The sequence below is a fragment of the Colletotrichum jinshuiense genome, chromosome 3 (assembly GCF_051148585.1).
Source record: "Colletotrichum jinshuiense chromosome 3, complete sequence".
NCBI classification, from domain to species: Eukaryota; Fungi; Ascomycota; class Sordariomycetes; order Glomerellales; family Glomerellaceae; genus Colletotrichum; species Colletotrichum jinshuiense.
In genome coordinates, this window is record NC_139310.1 from 1,642,629 (window position 1) to 1,656,911 (window position 14,283).

Here is a 14,283-nt window from a genome sequence, read left to right on the forward strand (position 1 = left end):
TTGTCATCTCCATAAACCCTAGCCCCGGCATTTTTTGTCCTTTCCCTCGGGGAGCTACTTTGTCAATCAGACACATTTGCCACCTCAGATCGAAAGGAGGTTCTCACTAAGGAAACAGCTTAAGACTGAACGCAAAACCAGAATCGCTCTCCAAACTTTAGCACAACAAGCGTCGGACGTGAGCGGCATAAACTCGAATACAAGTCACAGCCAGCCAAACCCAAGAGAGTGGGACAAAGACAGGGGAGAAGTGGTACAGAGAGAACAGAGACGCACTCACACCCCACGAAATCGACATGGCGAGACAGGCCCGCCAGAGAACGCAGGCACAAGCTCAGGGCCAGAACCAGGACCCTTCTGCCCAGCAAGATCAGGCTGCTCCCCAGGGCCAAGCCGCTCAGCAGAACCAAGCCCAAGGAAACAATCGTGCTGCCCGCCACATATCCGGACCGTAAGTATTTGCGAACCAGCATTGTACAGTTCTCATTGCTAATTTGGGACCAGGCAATCAGCTTTGACTGACTACCTTGCCGTGAGCTCTTCTCATGAGCCAACTCTTTGGTGCGCATACTGACCAGTTTTGCAGTCTCATAATATTTCGGCCAACCAGATTCGTCGAGATGCCGACCAGCGTCGTGCTGCCGCCGCCAGAAGTCGCCAAGCTGAAGGGGATGACGAGGAGGAGGAGGAGGATGAAGCCGGCCCCTCGACCGAGCCTGCGGCCGCTGTCCAGGGTCGCCGCAGCGAGACTGCAGCCGAGAAAGAAAAGCGCAAGCTAAAGGAGCAGCAGGCCATTGCCAAGATCAAGGCATCCAAGGCCTTCAAGAAGAGAAAGCGTGCTGCCGATGATTCCGAGGACGATGACGACATTGCGCGTGCTCTGTTGGACCAGATCTCGCAGCCTCTGCCCGGCCAGATGGACAACTGTGAAAACTGCAAAAAACGCTTCACTGTTACACCCTACTCGCTTACCGGACCCAATGGTGGTCTTCTCTGCGCCCAGTGCAGCAAGGACGCTGCCTCCAAGAAGGGCAAGGACGCAAAGAAGCCTCGCAAGTCTGTCGGCGGCCAGGGCAGACGTCGCAAGGTGCAGAGCAACATCCTTGACGGCACCTACCAAACCGGTGCCAAGAACTTGACCACACTCTGCATTGAGACTTTGGCCAAGAACGTCGACCTGGCCGACAGCTTGGGTGAGCTGCCGGATGCCGTTGTGGACAAAATCGCTCGACTCTTCTCCAAGCGCCGACTCCTCAACTCACAAACGCTGCCTTTGTTTGTGCAGCCCTCCACCACAACTCTGAAAATCTACGATGGCGCCAATCTGAGTTCCGACGACTTCACAGGCATCTTTCAGGTCGCCACGCAGCTTAAGAACTTCAAGGTCCGCAATGCCATCCAGTTCAAAGACGAGGTCATGGACTATGTTCTGGACCGCAGCGTTGAGCTTGCCTCCTTCTACCTACATGGTTCCAATCTTCTTAGCGACAACAGTTGGTCCAAATTCGTCATGCAGAAAGGTGCCGCACTGGAAACCATCCAGGTCTATTACACAGACAAACACTTCGGAGATGAGATGCTTGCTCTGCTGCCTACACACTGCCCCAAGTTGACTCGCCTTAAGGTCTACCACAACCAGAAGGTTACCAACGCCGGTGTCAAAGAGATCGGCAATATCAAGACCTTGAAGCACCTGGGTCTTCAGTTGCAGCACGATATCAGTCCCAAGAGCCTTTCGCACATGATACTTGGTGTGGGAGAGCATATGGAGACGCTTTCCCTGAGAAAGATGCCCGAAGCCAACGACGAGGTACTGACTTCCATCAAAAGGTCTTGTGGCTCCCTCAGGAAGCTTCGCATAACCGACAGCGAGAACATGACGGACGAGGGCTTTGTCGATCTCTTCGCCGACTGGAAGAACCCGGGGATTGAGATCATCGACCTCCAGAAGTGCCGGTACCGTGATTCTAATAAGCCTCGAGAAAATGAGTTCGGCATCGGTCTCTGCTCCAATGGTTTCCGTGCTCTCATGAGGCACTCGGGCCCCAAGCTCAAGAATCTTAACATCCACGCTTGTCGCCACATCAAGAGAGAGGCATTCGAAGATGTTTTCTCCAAGGACAACCAATACCCTCACCTCGTTAAGCTTGAGGTCAGCTTCATTGAAGAAGTCGATGACTATGTGCTTGGCTGCATTTTCCGAAGCTGCCCCAATATTCGCGCCATCAATGTGTTTGGCTGCATGAAGGTCAAGGATGTTCGAGTTCCAAAAGGCAAGGTCCTAGTCGGAGTTCCGAACGCTATTGGCATGGTTACTGAGGGGAAAGACGATTAGCGAAACATCATTCTCAGTTTTGATGCGCTCCGCGGGTGGTTTGTATTAGTAGGGAGGATGGTTTGGCGACGGGTGTGTCGTCTGTTTGCGTATCTTCATAGGCCAGCATACTCTTTCTGTGACCGGGCTTTCATTTATGTATCTTTCCCGCTTATAGGCTGGGCGGCCGGGATTCTCTCCCTGTCTACACTGACTGGCGTATGGGATTAGGAGGATGGGGGGACCTTGGCCCAGGCCGATGGTACTTTCTACCTTTACCGGAATCGCCTACTCATTCAAAAAGTCAGGGGCGACCATTGCTTTGCTTTAATCTAGGTAGGACCTAGACGAATACCAATTGAGATCAATCAGATATATCTCGATATGCCTGGTCGTGTTTCTCGGAGGTATTCTGATGTTAAAGCCGGGGCGGTCCAAACGGCCCACTGATTGGCACTCCCGCGTGTAGACCCACTTAACATCGCCAAAATGGCGGTACACGGGTGGAAACTTGGGCCACTGACGGCGACTAAAACACCGCCACAACATCCACCTGGGTGGAGTGGCCTCAGCCTAGTCCAGCTCAGCCTCAGCTCCCTGCGTAAGATGAGGACTGCCGCCATTCCACAGGGCAGTTATCCACTCAGTCCCCTGGCCTGGCTGTTACCTTCCCCTGATTGTCCGTATCCAACCAAACTTGAGGCAGCGCAGTATTTCGCGGGCCGTTTCGTCCACGATCAGCATTCTCCCATTCTTGACCGCCATGATCCTTCCTTCCTCTTAGATCTTCTCTCTCTGTGAGTGAATGGATGGATCTTGCTCGTCCACAATCACCCTCCGAAAACATGTCTCGTCGCTGGGCGCGAAAGGTTGAGCGCTGCTGTTGCACCTTCGCGACCTACATCCCTCTGCTTTTCGTCTATGGCTTAACAACTTGGGCTGTCTGGGTGGATGTCACCATCGGGTCCGCGCCCTCCAAAGCCTCTTGGCTCGGCAAGTAGCTCCTGGTGGCCGTCGTCTCGCGGTCAATCTCAGCTAACGATTGTCTCGCAGGCTCCGGGACATCCGCCATTGCCCTCCTTCTTTACGGCCTGCTCAACTGGTCTTACACTACCGCTGTCTTCACGAACCCCGGAAGTACGACAAACGACAATGGCTACAGCACATTACCGACCGAGGCGCCCCCGGCTGCCACCTCCTTCACTGTCAAGTCCAATGGCGAGATACGATTCTGCAAGAAGTGCCAGGCGAGGAAACCGGACCGCGCCCACCACTGCTCAACCTGCCGCCGCTGCGTGTTGAAGATGGACCACCACTGCCCTTGGCTGGCGACCTGCATCGGCCTGAAGAATCACAAGGCCTTCCTACTCTTCCTGATATACACAACGCTTTTCTGCTTCTACAGTTTCTTCATCGCGGGTAGCTGGGTATACATGGAGGTCATCAACAACACGACGTACGTAGAGACGCTGATGCCCATCAATTATGTCATTCTCAGCGTGATCGCCGGTATCATCGGCATCGTGGTGGGCGCCTTTACTGGATGGCATATTCTGCTTGCGACCCGGGGCCAGACGACTATCGAATGCTTGGAGAAGACGCGATATCTGTCGCCGCTGAAGAAGCAGATGCAACACCAGTTTGTTGCTCAGCACAACGGCGAGGGCATTCCCCTACCCGCTTACGGGCAACAGCTCCTCGACATCCATGCGAACGCCCTCCCAGGTATCACGAGACCAGAGGAAGGTGAGGAGTACCGCGGCCATCCGGGTGGCTCAAGACCAATGCACCGCTCGTACGAAGAGATGGAACGCGATCGTGCAAAAAAGCGCTACGAAGAGTACCTCGACGAGCAGGACTCTGAGAAGCTTCCCAACGCTTTTGACCTCGGCGCGAAAGAAAACCTCTTGCACCTCTTTGGAGAAAAGCCATTGTTGTGGTTCGTCCCCGTCTGCAATACTACCGGCGACGGTTGGTCCTGGAAGCCCAGTCCCAAGTGGTTGGCGGCCCGGGAACGACTCGCCAGAGAGCGTGAGGAGCAGCGAGCCCGCGAGATCAACGCCGGTTGGGGCAGCGACGAGCCTCCATCCTTCATGCGTCCCGCCCCCGCCCCCACCAAGCCTGACGGCGCAGGCCGTCACTATCTCACCTCATCTCCTCCCCCCAACCCCAATGGCGGTGGGCGTAAGATGCCCTCCAAGGCGGACCGGGTCCTGGGTCGCGACCCCAACCTATATGCTGACGGATTCCAAGAGTCGATGCCCATGCGGAAGCTCAGCCCGCATGGTCAGGCTCTTGATGATGAGCTCGAAGAAAGCGATCTTGACATGGACGACCCGGCAGCGGCGGAGCACCGCGCCTTGAACCTCGTCACCAATGGAGGCTGGGGACGTAGCGGCGCCAGTGGGTTGTTGAGAAAGCATAGTCCAACGTCGCCGTCATTTAGGGACCAGCCGGAAAATGACGACACTGTGGATTGAATAGAGCAACACCCTCAAGGTGGAGACAGTACGCGCTTAGAAGTGATATCCAGAGCATAATCTCGTCGGCATGGTCTTCTATAGGCTTGGGGCATGGCTGCGGCGTCTCTAGAGTGTATACGCATTTATGTATGTTATTTGTTCTGAAGGAAACTCGGATTCAAGGATGGAGCATCTGAGATAACATTTGTTAATCCATTGGCGTTTGGAGGTTTTGAAATTAGCTGCTTGTTCTCTCATGGGGGTAAAATCCCGCGAGAAACGAAGGATAACGTCGGTAGCAAAACCTTTACACTATCATGAATACCAAGTTAGATCGTTCTACGTTGGCGTGCATTGACGGATTGCCTTGCGCCGCAGCCTCTCCTGTTTGCCATGTCGTGAGAGACCGGCGATGCGTGCGCGACCACTGCTAAAGACCTCCCATGGAATCTTCCGGCCACATCTGTACGCCTGTTACCTACCCCTATGTCCTTGTTGCCAGCCACACCCGGGGAAGGGGGCGCACTTTGGATTTGGGATAGTGACCCTTCGATTTGGTCTCATACCGAGCGACCAAGAAACTCGACAATGGTGCCCTTAAATAACTCAACGGTCTGCGAGGGCCTCCCGGCTGGATCTGTTTCTGGCTAGAACGGTTGACGATGCGCTGACACATCGGAGAGCAACAACCTTCGCGCCTCGAGCGGCAGATTGCGATCTGCTGGAATATGTATCCCCTGCTTTTGTCATCCACGGTGAAGATTTTACATGGAAACAGACGCAACCATGCGTAAAAAGGTATACCCGTTCCCTATAGATAACGGTGGGCTGCACTGAAATCGCCAACAACGATCACTTGGCGTCGAAAAACACAGCACGCCCAGTTCGTCTTTCGTGTTCGTATTCCCTTCAGGGCTCAGTCCGTACCACTGCAGAGATTCCAAAAAGCTAACTCTATCGTTCCTAATCCTCTAAGAAGGCCCCTCTGTACGTCAATCAGAATCTTCGTCACTATCGTCATCATCTTCACTATCATCCTCGTCGTCGTCGTCCTCCTCATCGTCCTCGTCATCAAGCTCCTCCTCGTCATCGTCACCCTTCAGACCATAATCATCGTGGAAGTGGGCCAGCGGCTGCACGTCTGTCTTGTAGCCCATCTCCTTGAAGGCTTTCTCGATGTTCTGCAACGAAACATCTGTTAGCAAGGTCTTTTCTTTACTTTAAAGAGCCCATGTAACTCGTCGTGGTGACAGAGAACTTACCTCTTGCAGAATCGGGGCGCATGTGACAACAACGTTGCTTTTGCCCGGCTCGAAAAGCGGCATGATGAGCTCCTTCAACACCGTCTTGATTTGCTCGTTTGTCACATCCCGGACGTCCCTCATAACCTTCTTGTGCCAGTCAAGCGGCAGGCTTCGTACGACACCCAGCATGAAATTCTGCGCTGCGGCTGACGCCATCGTGGACTGCTCATCTGCGAACTGAACGACTACCTGGCTAATAGCGCCTTCTTTGAGGTGGCGGTCGATCTCAACCTCACCCTCTGCTATCTTGCGGATTGTCTCACGCGAGGCTGCAAAGGCCTTGCTTGCATCCGGAGAACGATACACCTTGTACTGAATTACGCCGGTGTCTAGCTCTCGGCTAAAGTAGGATCCATAGGCTAGCCCCTGACCACGGACAGAGTTCCAAAGAGGTCCCTCGGTCGTCTCGAGGTAGCCGATTGCAACCATAATTGCGGGAAGCCGCGGGTCCTCGAAAGAGGTGATGCCCTTGGCTGTACTGACGCCGTAGGAGCTATCGGCCGTGGTCATGGGGACGATGACGGAGCCAACAGTGCCGGGCTTCTGGCCCTCTTGCGTGAGGAGCGTGTGCGGCTTAATGATGGGCATCAATTCGTCAGATCCCTTGAGGTTGTTGCTGAGAATGTCCCATGCGGCGACGGGCTCGGGCAGACGGGAAACGTCGGCCGTCACTAAGACGCGCACGTTGTCGGAGGTGAAGAGCGACTTGCGCAACTGTTCGAACCAGGAAAGAACTTGCTCCGGGTCCGTGCCAATGAGCTTCTTTACACGGCGCAGATAGATGGCGCGGACCAAGGCCCGCTTGGCGACAGAGTAGGACTCTTTCTTCATGTGAATGGCCATGTCAACTTCCGACGCCATGGACCTACCGTCGCGCTTCAACTCGGGGATGTCAGCCAAGTGCTTCTGGACGCCCGCCTTCAGACGTTGGATATCGAAAACACTATCGAACATCATGGTCCGGATCCAGTTGATTACGGTGGAGTACTTCTTGGGCTCGATCTGGAACTGGATCATGATTCCGTCCGGATCGCCATAGTCCCTCGTGGAACGCAGGCCATAGCTAATGGTATCTTGCTCCAGCTCCATGACGACCTGCTCGAAGCTCACCTTCAATCCATCACGCATGATCGGGGTGTTGAAGAAGTTATCGTTGAAGATAGGTAGCAGAGGCTTTAGCTCGAGCGGTACCTGCGACGTACCGAGATATACCGTCAGGTGGACAAAGTTGGTCGGCACGCTCTCGAACTGGATGAATAGGGGATCTTGTCCTTGCTTGGCGCTGTCGATAACCTTCTGCGCTGCGTTGTCTATAAGGCCGAGGCTTTTGGCCTTTCCGGACCTTGCCGTATCCGATTCGATGAAGTGAATGGACTCAGTTCCCGGGACGGGCCACTTGTCAATCACTGAGGCGGGAATGGGCTCGTCATTCTTTGCTTTGGCGGCCTCCACGCGCTTTTTGAGGTCGGCCAGGCCTTCAGGGCCAAGTTCCTCCTTTCTCTTCACTAATCTCGCCTCTTCTTCGGATTTCTGCTTCTTTGCAAGCTCGTGAGATGGTTTGCCAAGAATAGAAATATGGTGTGCGTCGGAAAGCCATTTACGTAGAAAGTCTCTCCATTGGCCGTCGGTCCATTTTTCGAGCTTGTCGTACTCCGACAAAGACTCCAAGTCCTTCAAGGTCGAGCCATCACGCTTACCGAAGAGGTAGTCTGTGATGATGTTGTTAGAGTAGAAGCCCTCGGACTCCTCGGCTTGGAATTTGACTTGTAGGCGTTCGCGGTGAATGCATGATGTCAGGTATTCCATGTCCAGAGGCTTCGAAGCGACTTCCTTCAGCAGGTCGATCAATCTCTTCTCAACAAACTCCAGCTTGTCCGTTTCAACACCAGTCGGCTGGAACCAGATGATGGAGTTGGGTCTGGCGTCCCACCAGTAGGAAACAGAGCTAGCCAACTCCTCCTTTTCGACGATTACATTCTCGAGAATTGAGACGGAGGATCCACAGAGATACGTCAACAGCACATTGAGCGCAGATGTTTCGATGACATCGGTACAACTGGGCCCAAAGAAGGCCACGGTGATCTCGCCGACGGACTCATCCTCTTCAGGAAACTCCGCCGTTGTAACAATGGTCTCTTTGAGCGCAGGGGGTTGCGCAGAGTCGATCCAGGGTCTGCAAACTCATGTCAGCATGGTTATTCTATGAACTAGAAAGTCTACCCACCTCTTGAAGGGGGAATCCAAAGGAGGAAGGTCGTCCTTGATACTCTCTTCAAACTCGTCGAGGATCTGAAGCAGATTGCTGTGGTCTGCCTCACCAATGATAACTACGGCAAGATTGCGAGGCTGGTACATATCCCGGTGAAACTGTCGAATACGTTCGGGTGTCAGGACGCGCAACGCCTCGGTCATTCCGCCGGTCTCGTAACGAAAGCCCACGTTCTCGGGGTACAACAACCGACGAGCTCGAAGATCCATAATCTCTGCACTCTTGAACTGAACGGCCTGCATCTCCGAATACACAACACCAGCATCGTTACCCTCACCGTCAATATGGTGTACTTCGGTCACGCATGCCTCATCGGTCAGAATAGGCAAAATGACGTGTTCGAGATACACGGGCAGAATCTGGGAGAAGCCTTCCCAGCCAGCGCTTTCTAGTGTGTATGCAGTATGATCCGTTGCAGTCCATGCGTTCGTTCCAGAGTAAGCTCGGGAAGCCAGCTTGTCCAGCAGTCCCTTGTAACGGTAGTTCTTGGAGCCCATAAATACCAGATGCTCTAGAGTATGGGGAGCGCCGGAATCGTCGAAAATTTCGGTCGCGAGAGTAAAATAGCCGTTGGTCTTGGGCCCTTTGCGATCGGCTACAATGACTTGCATGCCGCTCCTCTCCGAGACATACTGGCTGATTTGGCAGGGGGCGTAGTCCGTCTTGAAGCTCTGGACCTTGCGGAACCGCGGCTGCGGCTTGATTTCCTCTTGGGGCGACATGATGCTTAATTTTGTTGCGAGCAGACTTTGGAAAGATCTAAGTGAGGGGTTAGCTTGGATGATTCGGTGTTGGATATCTGCGGGTGGACCGAGGATCTCTATAGGAAAGGACCATATTACAAAGAAGCGGGGAGCGAGATGAAGAGTAAGATAACATAGGGTTAGGGGCCGATTTGAGGAGACTCATAAGCAGGCCGTTTCAGAACCTAGGGAGTCAGAAGGCAGGAAACAAGGTGCTGTCGAGACAGCCCAACCAGTGTCGTACGAATCGCATAACAGTGAAGGATGGCCCTTTTACCCGAAGGTGACAAGGGCAGCAGCGCTGACTAACAAAGCGAATAGGTCGACAACAAGAGGCAGGTAGATGCAAAAGCTTTTATGAAGCGGCCAAGCGGGGCGAGTTGAGGGGGAATGATACGCAGAAACTGCCAGACACAGCTGAATTCAGGTGAAAGCACATACTCTATCCAACCGGGTAAGCTGTGTTGATGATAACGGAGGAGCAAAGATCCCAGAACTGCGACAGCACCAGCGAGAGCCACTTGGCTAGCTTTGAGTCTCAGCATTTTGTTATCGTTCACGCAGAGAGGGCTACTCCAGATGTTTGGGAGGTGACCGAGCTATCGTATTGTATGGTCGCAGTCTGCGAGAAGTGTGGTGAATGCGCCATCGTGGCCAAGAACACAACAGGCAGAGAGGAACAGGAAACAGATACGCGGGGAGGGACCAATCGGGAATTTCAAGTTTGCGAGAGTCGCTAGGGAGGGAAAATGGATGAAGAGGCGCAGCTGCTTACCGTACAGATACCCGCGTTCCCAGCCTGATGGGCGGATGTGAAGAAAACCAATAGGGCTTCCTGGAGCACACTGACCAACCCGTGATAGGAACGACGTAGCGGTTGCCTAACCGCTGACAGAAAATCCTGGGTAAGAGATGGAGGGGTATCAACGGCAAGCACAGATGGGCTGGATGTTGAGGCGTCTATGCGGTCCTCAGAACTTGACTGAAATGCGGGTTCTCTTCTCGTTGCGTCTGCGAGTTGCCGCTGCTTGGTGAGTCGTCGCGGGGCACAAGAACAGAGATATGTTGCCGATAGGGACGTACAATGAATGCATTGGTCCGACAGCCCCTCCAAAGCCCCAGGGCAAGGAGATTGTGGAGTTTAGCCATTTTTGCCATTTTTTTCGCAACCCCTCGTAGGTGGATTGACTGCCTCGGATTGGTCCATTACCGCAACAAGTCCAGCAGCAGGCGCCAACCGCCCGGCGTAACGTCGGATCGGATGAATCTCATCGGTACGTACTGTCGCCGATGCCAAGTGCTAAGTGTGACGTGGGTGCTGTCGGGGACAGCTATGCAGTTGCTATACTTCATAGCCAGGTAAATTCAATGTGCCATGGTTCCGCGATGAGGCAAAGTCCTCCTGTCGCTGTCGCTTAATAAGACCTCACTACGTGGTTCATCTCTGAAGACGACGAAAACACCGCCTTGATCGCTTCCAAGTACCTCCCAGCTGCACTCTGCCCATCGCATCGCGACTTCTAGCACAATCACGCTGGCCACCCAGCCCCGCGACACTCGAGAGCTTCGAGAAGCTATTCCTAGACCCCGCACACGAACTCGAAATAACAATATGGCTGCCGATGCAGGCCCGGGTGTCTCCGTGGAGCTCGGAGACGCCATTGTTGCCTTCGCCCTCGAAGGGCATTTCCCCGACGAGCAGGTTTCTTCCCTATCGCTCTCCTCTACCGACCTATCACCGGCGATCGAGGCGTTGGAAAAGGCAAAGGGGGACTTGGAGGTACTGAAGGTCTCTCGACAATGATATCGGCGCGTTGCTAACGCATGCGTAGTCTGAAATCCACACAATAAACGAAGAGACAAAGGGCGACGTCAGCTCCTGGGTGAACAATGCGAAAACGCTTCAGGAGGATATCTTACGTTCCAAAAGACTGGCCGATGACATTGTTCGTCAATCGGAGGCCCCGCAGGTTTCAGGGAAGGCAATACAAGATGCCGAAGACCACGCACAATTCCTTGAGAAGGAGGTGTTGTATACCCAGCAGCTGCGCGAAGCGTTGAGTAGCATCCGCCATGTCAATGAGCTTTTGGGCGAGGTCGAACAGGCGATGAACGAGCGGCGAATAATCGACTCACTTCGATGGCTGGAAAGTATGGGATCCTCTCGTATCGGTGTGTGACTATGGAATTAACGGCGCGCAGAGTCATGGGCAGAGCTCGATGCAGTCCCTGTCAACAAGAAGGCTTGCCGGGTCATGAGACTCCTTGATCTACGAGCATTTGAGCTAAAGTCGCACGTTCATGATGTTTTCGACCACGTCTGGGCATCCCTTGTCCATACAGATATGCAAGCCGGATCCCTCTCTATTTACAACAAACTGGACGGTATTTGTTCCTGTTCCTGAATAATAAGCGCAGGCTAACAATACGAAGGTGAGCAGATGACTTTGTCAGAAGCCATCATTGGACTTCAAGCCTACAAGGAGGTTGAAGACCGAATGTCGCGGCTATGGCACGATGTTGACAAGGCTATCGTATTCCCAAGGATGGACGTCGAAGCGTCGTCACTGCTGTCCATCCGTGCAAATGAGGTAAGCACTCGGTCGCACACCATATGGGGGTGTCTTTCTGACGGCTCAGTAGAATGTTGTCGAGCTGCATGGAGAGGCCGGAAGATCAATAGACGAGCTTCTCACGGATCTCCAGAAACTGGTCGAGTTCCTGGCAAAGAGACTAACTCCGGATTTGTTGATGTTCTTCAGCCCCATCATGATGAACGATATGGTCCCGCGACTCATACAAGTCTGGCTGGACAGGGCAGTGCCTTCAACATTGAAGGATCTCGATCAATTCCAAGCCGTCATTCAATCAGCTCGAGGCTTTTGCGACGTTCTGGAGACCAATGGTTTCACAGGTTTTACAGAACTCAAGGAATGGGTTGGAAGTGCGCCGTCAATATGGCTGAGCAAATGTAGAGAAACAGCGCTTGACGCTGTCAGAGTCCAGTTGTCAAATGGTTCGGCATTCCCCGTTTCATGCCATGTACATTCGCTAACGTGGCATAGGTCTTGGAGCCCCGAGACAGGTAGAAAAGGTTGAGAAGCAAATGGTGTCCCGTTCCGAGGGCAGGGAATTGACGGCGAATGGCATGGCCGCTGGAACTGCAACAGATGATGATTGGGGTGCTGCGTGGGGAGTTGTCGACGACGAAGAGGAGCCAGCCGAAGCAAAGGATACCAGCCATCAGACCCAGGAGGAAGATGACGGTGCTGATGCTTGGGGCTGGGATGACGATGACCAGGCGGTGGACGGTAGAAAGGAGCCTCCAGAGGAACCGCAGCGCTCGGGAGACGATGAAGATGACGCAGCAGATGCCTGGGGCTGGGGAGACGAAGACGCGACAGAGCAGACGCAGCAGGCCGAACCTCAACCTCAGCCACCAAAGACCCAGACGAAAAAGACGAAGCCTGCGTCTGCTGAGCCAGACGAGAGCAGAGAAATGGTCCTGAAGGAAACATATCACATCTCCTCCATGCCGGAGCCAGTGCTGGACCTTATCATGTCCATTTTGGAGGACGGCGCAGCTCTAACACAGCCTGAGTAATTAACGCCCTCCGACACGCAGAGGAACGACCAGCTAACGGTCACTAGGTACGAGAGCAGTCCCGTGGCAGCTGCAGCGCCGGGGTTGTTCAGTCTACCAACATTCGCGTTGGCCATGTTTCGAGCCGTTTCGCCGCATTACTACTCGTTAGATATTGGTGGCAACATGTAGGTGCTGGCCCGCCGAGACGTCCTTCTCAAGCTGACAAAAAACCAGGTTTCTATATAATGATGCCATGTATCTGTCCGAAAAGTTAGCCGACCTGGCGACAAAATGGAAGGCGCGCGAAGAACTGACTACACGTGCCCAGAACATGCTGCGCATAGACAATGATATCAAGAGCCTGCAGAACTTTGCAACGCGCGCTTACACCAATGAACTTGGGGTGCAGAAAACGGTCCTCCGAGACCTTTTAGGAGGTAAGCAATGCTCCAAGCTGGGCTCGGCAGTTTGCAGTAGCACGACTTTGGGACTAACGCAGACGCATAGGCGATCAAAGTCTCATGCAGCAGGATGAACTGGACAGTTGCGTGGACTCGGCACTAGCGCGGGTCAGATCCCTGGCGGTCACATATGAGTCGATTCTCGCACGTTCCGTGTGGTATCAAGCTGTGGGATCGCTCGCAGATGCTATCTCATCCAAGATCATCAGCGATGTCATGGATGCCTCTTCCATTGGACAAGATGATGCGTACGGAATCGCGCAGCTCATCGCAAAGGTTACGGAGCTGGACGACCTTTTTCTGCCATCGCGGACGGCACAATACGCAGCCACGTGGCTTCGACTCCAGTACCTGAGCGAAGTGCTCCAGTCCAACCTTAACGAGGTCAAGTTCCTCTGGTGTGACAGCGAGCTCAGTCTGTACTTTTCGGCAGACGAGGTAGTAGACCTCATTGAAGCTAGCTTTGACGCTAACCCGCGGAGGAGGGAGACTATCCGGGCGATTCGGGAGGATCCAAGCCCCGTGCACGGCTAAACGAGTTGACCGGACGAGTGTGCCGGAGGGCCCGGGCGGTCAGAGCAAGAGCCGGAGTGTAAACGGGGCGAAGCGCACGCATGGGATGGCTTGCTGTTGTGCAAGGGAGGATGCAGCTAAGTTACTATGAAGGGGAAATCTATTGTTTAGTGTATTGGCCTGTGTTGTATGTGCTTCATCGTCCTTCGATATTATACTTGATATCCCCCTTTTCCACCGCCCGTGGATGGTCCCAATTCAAACCAACCCCAAAACGGTTACTCCTCATGTTTCTAAAGACACTCCGTCTTCCAGCATCAGACACACACCACTATCTCCCCACCCTTGCTCTCTGTTTCTTCCCCACATGCACGCCCCCTCCTCCCCACATTCTCCAACGCGCGACGGTGCAGAAACCCCTGTCAGCCTCGGCAACTTCCAGCACATATCCCCACCTTACCCCAATTCCTCAATGTATTTTTTTTTTCTATTTTCTTTTAGGGATTAAATCTTTGGGGGGGGTTCCGAGAGGGAGGGAGGGGAGTGTGGTTTCTTCCAGATTTTGTCACGAGACAACAGCGCAAAACACACATGCACTCACACATTCCATCTTTCCCTCACCCTATATTTC

General features: G+C 53.6%; 4 protein-coding genes across 4 annotated transcripts; 3 read left to right on the plus strand and 1 right to left on the minus strand.

Annotated features, from left to right (window-relative positions):
* Positions 1-296: 296 nt before the first annotated feature.
* EsH8_III_000477 (uncharacterized protein) lies at positions 297-2,335 on the plus strand (the record flags this gene model as incomplete). Its single annotated transcript, XM_083262202.1, has 3 exons — positions 297-451; positions 505-532; positions 587-2,335. 3 exons carry the CDS (start codon positions 297-299, stop codon positions 2,333-2,335), a joined length of 1,932 nt encoding a protein of 643 aa, XP_083122689.1.
* A 788-nt stretch (positions 2,336-3,123) lies between these two features.
* EsH8_III_000478 (Palmitoyltransferase PFA3) lies at positions 3,124-4,794 on the plus strand (the record flags this gene model as incomplete). The annotated part of the gene is made up of 2 exons (XM_083262203.1): positions 3,124-3,307; positions 3,368-4,794. The coding sequence occupies 2 exons, from the start codon at positions 3,124-3,126 to the stop codon at positions 4,792-4,794; spliced, it is 1,611 nt and encodes a 536-aa protein (XP_083122690.1).
* Positions 4,795-5,768: 974 nt separating this feature from the next.
* On the minus strand, positions 5,769-9,071 carry EsH8_III_000479 (Metalloenzyme, LuxS/M16 peptidase-like protein; the record flags this gene model as incomplete). Its single annotated transcript, XM_083262204.1, has 3 exons — positions 5,769-5,957; positions 6,039-8,253; positions 8,305-9,071. 3 exons carry the CDS (start codon positions 9,069-9,071, stop codon positions 5,769-5,771), a joined length of 3,171 nt encoding a protein of 1,056 aa, XP_083122691.1.
* A 1,633-nt stretch (positions 9,072-10,704) lies between these two features.
* EsH8_III_000480 (uncharacterized protein) lies at positions 10,705-13,673 on the plus strand (the record flags this gene model as incomplete). The annotated part of the gene is made up of 9 exons (XM_083262205.1): positions 10,705-10,872; positions 10,925-11,243; positions 11,295-11,477; positions 11,526-11,683; positions 11,736-12,108; positions 12,158-12,692; positions 12,744-12,863; positions 12,913-13,115; positions 13,186-13,673. 9 exons carry the CDS (start codon positions 10,705-10,707, stop codon positions 13,671-13,673), a joined length of 2,547 nt encoding a protein of 848 aa, XP_083122692.1.
* Between the last annotated feature and the right edge of the window lie 610 nt (positions 13,674-14,283).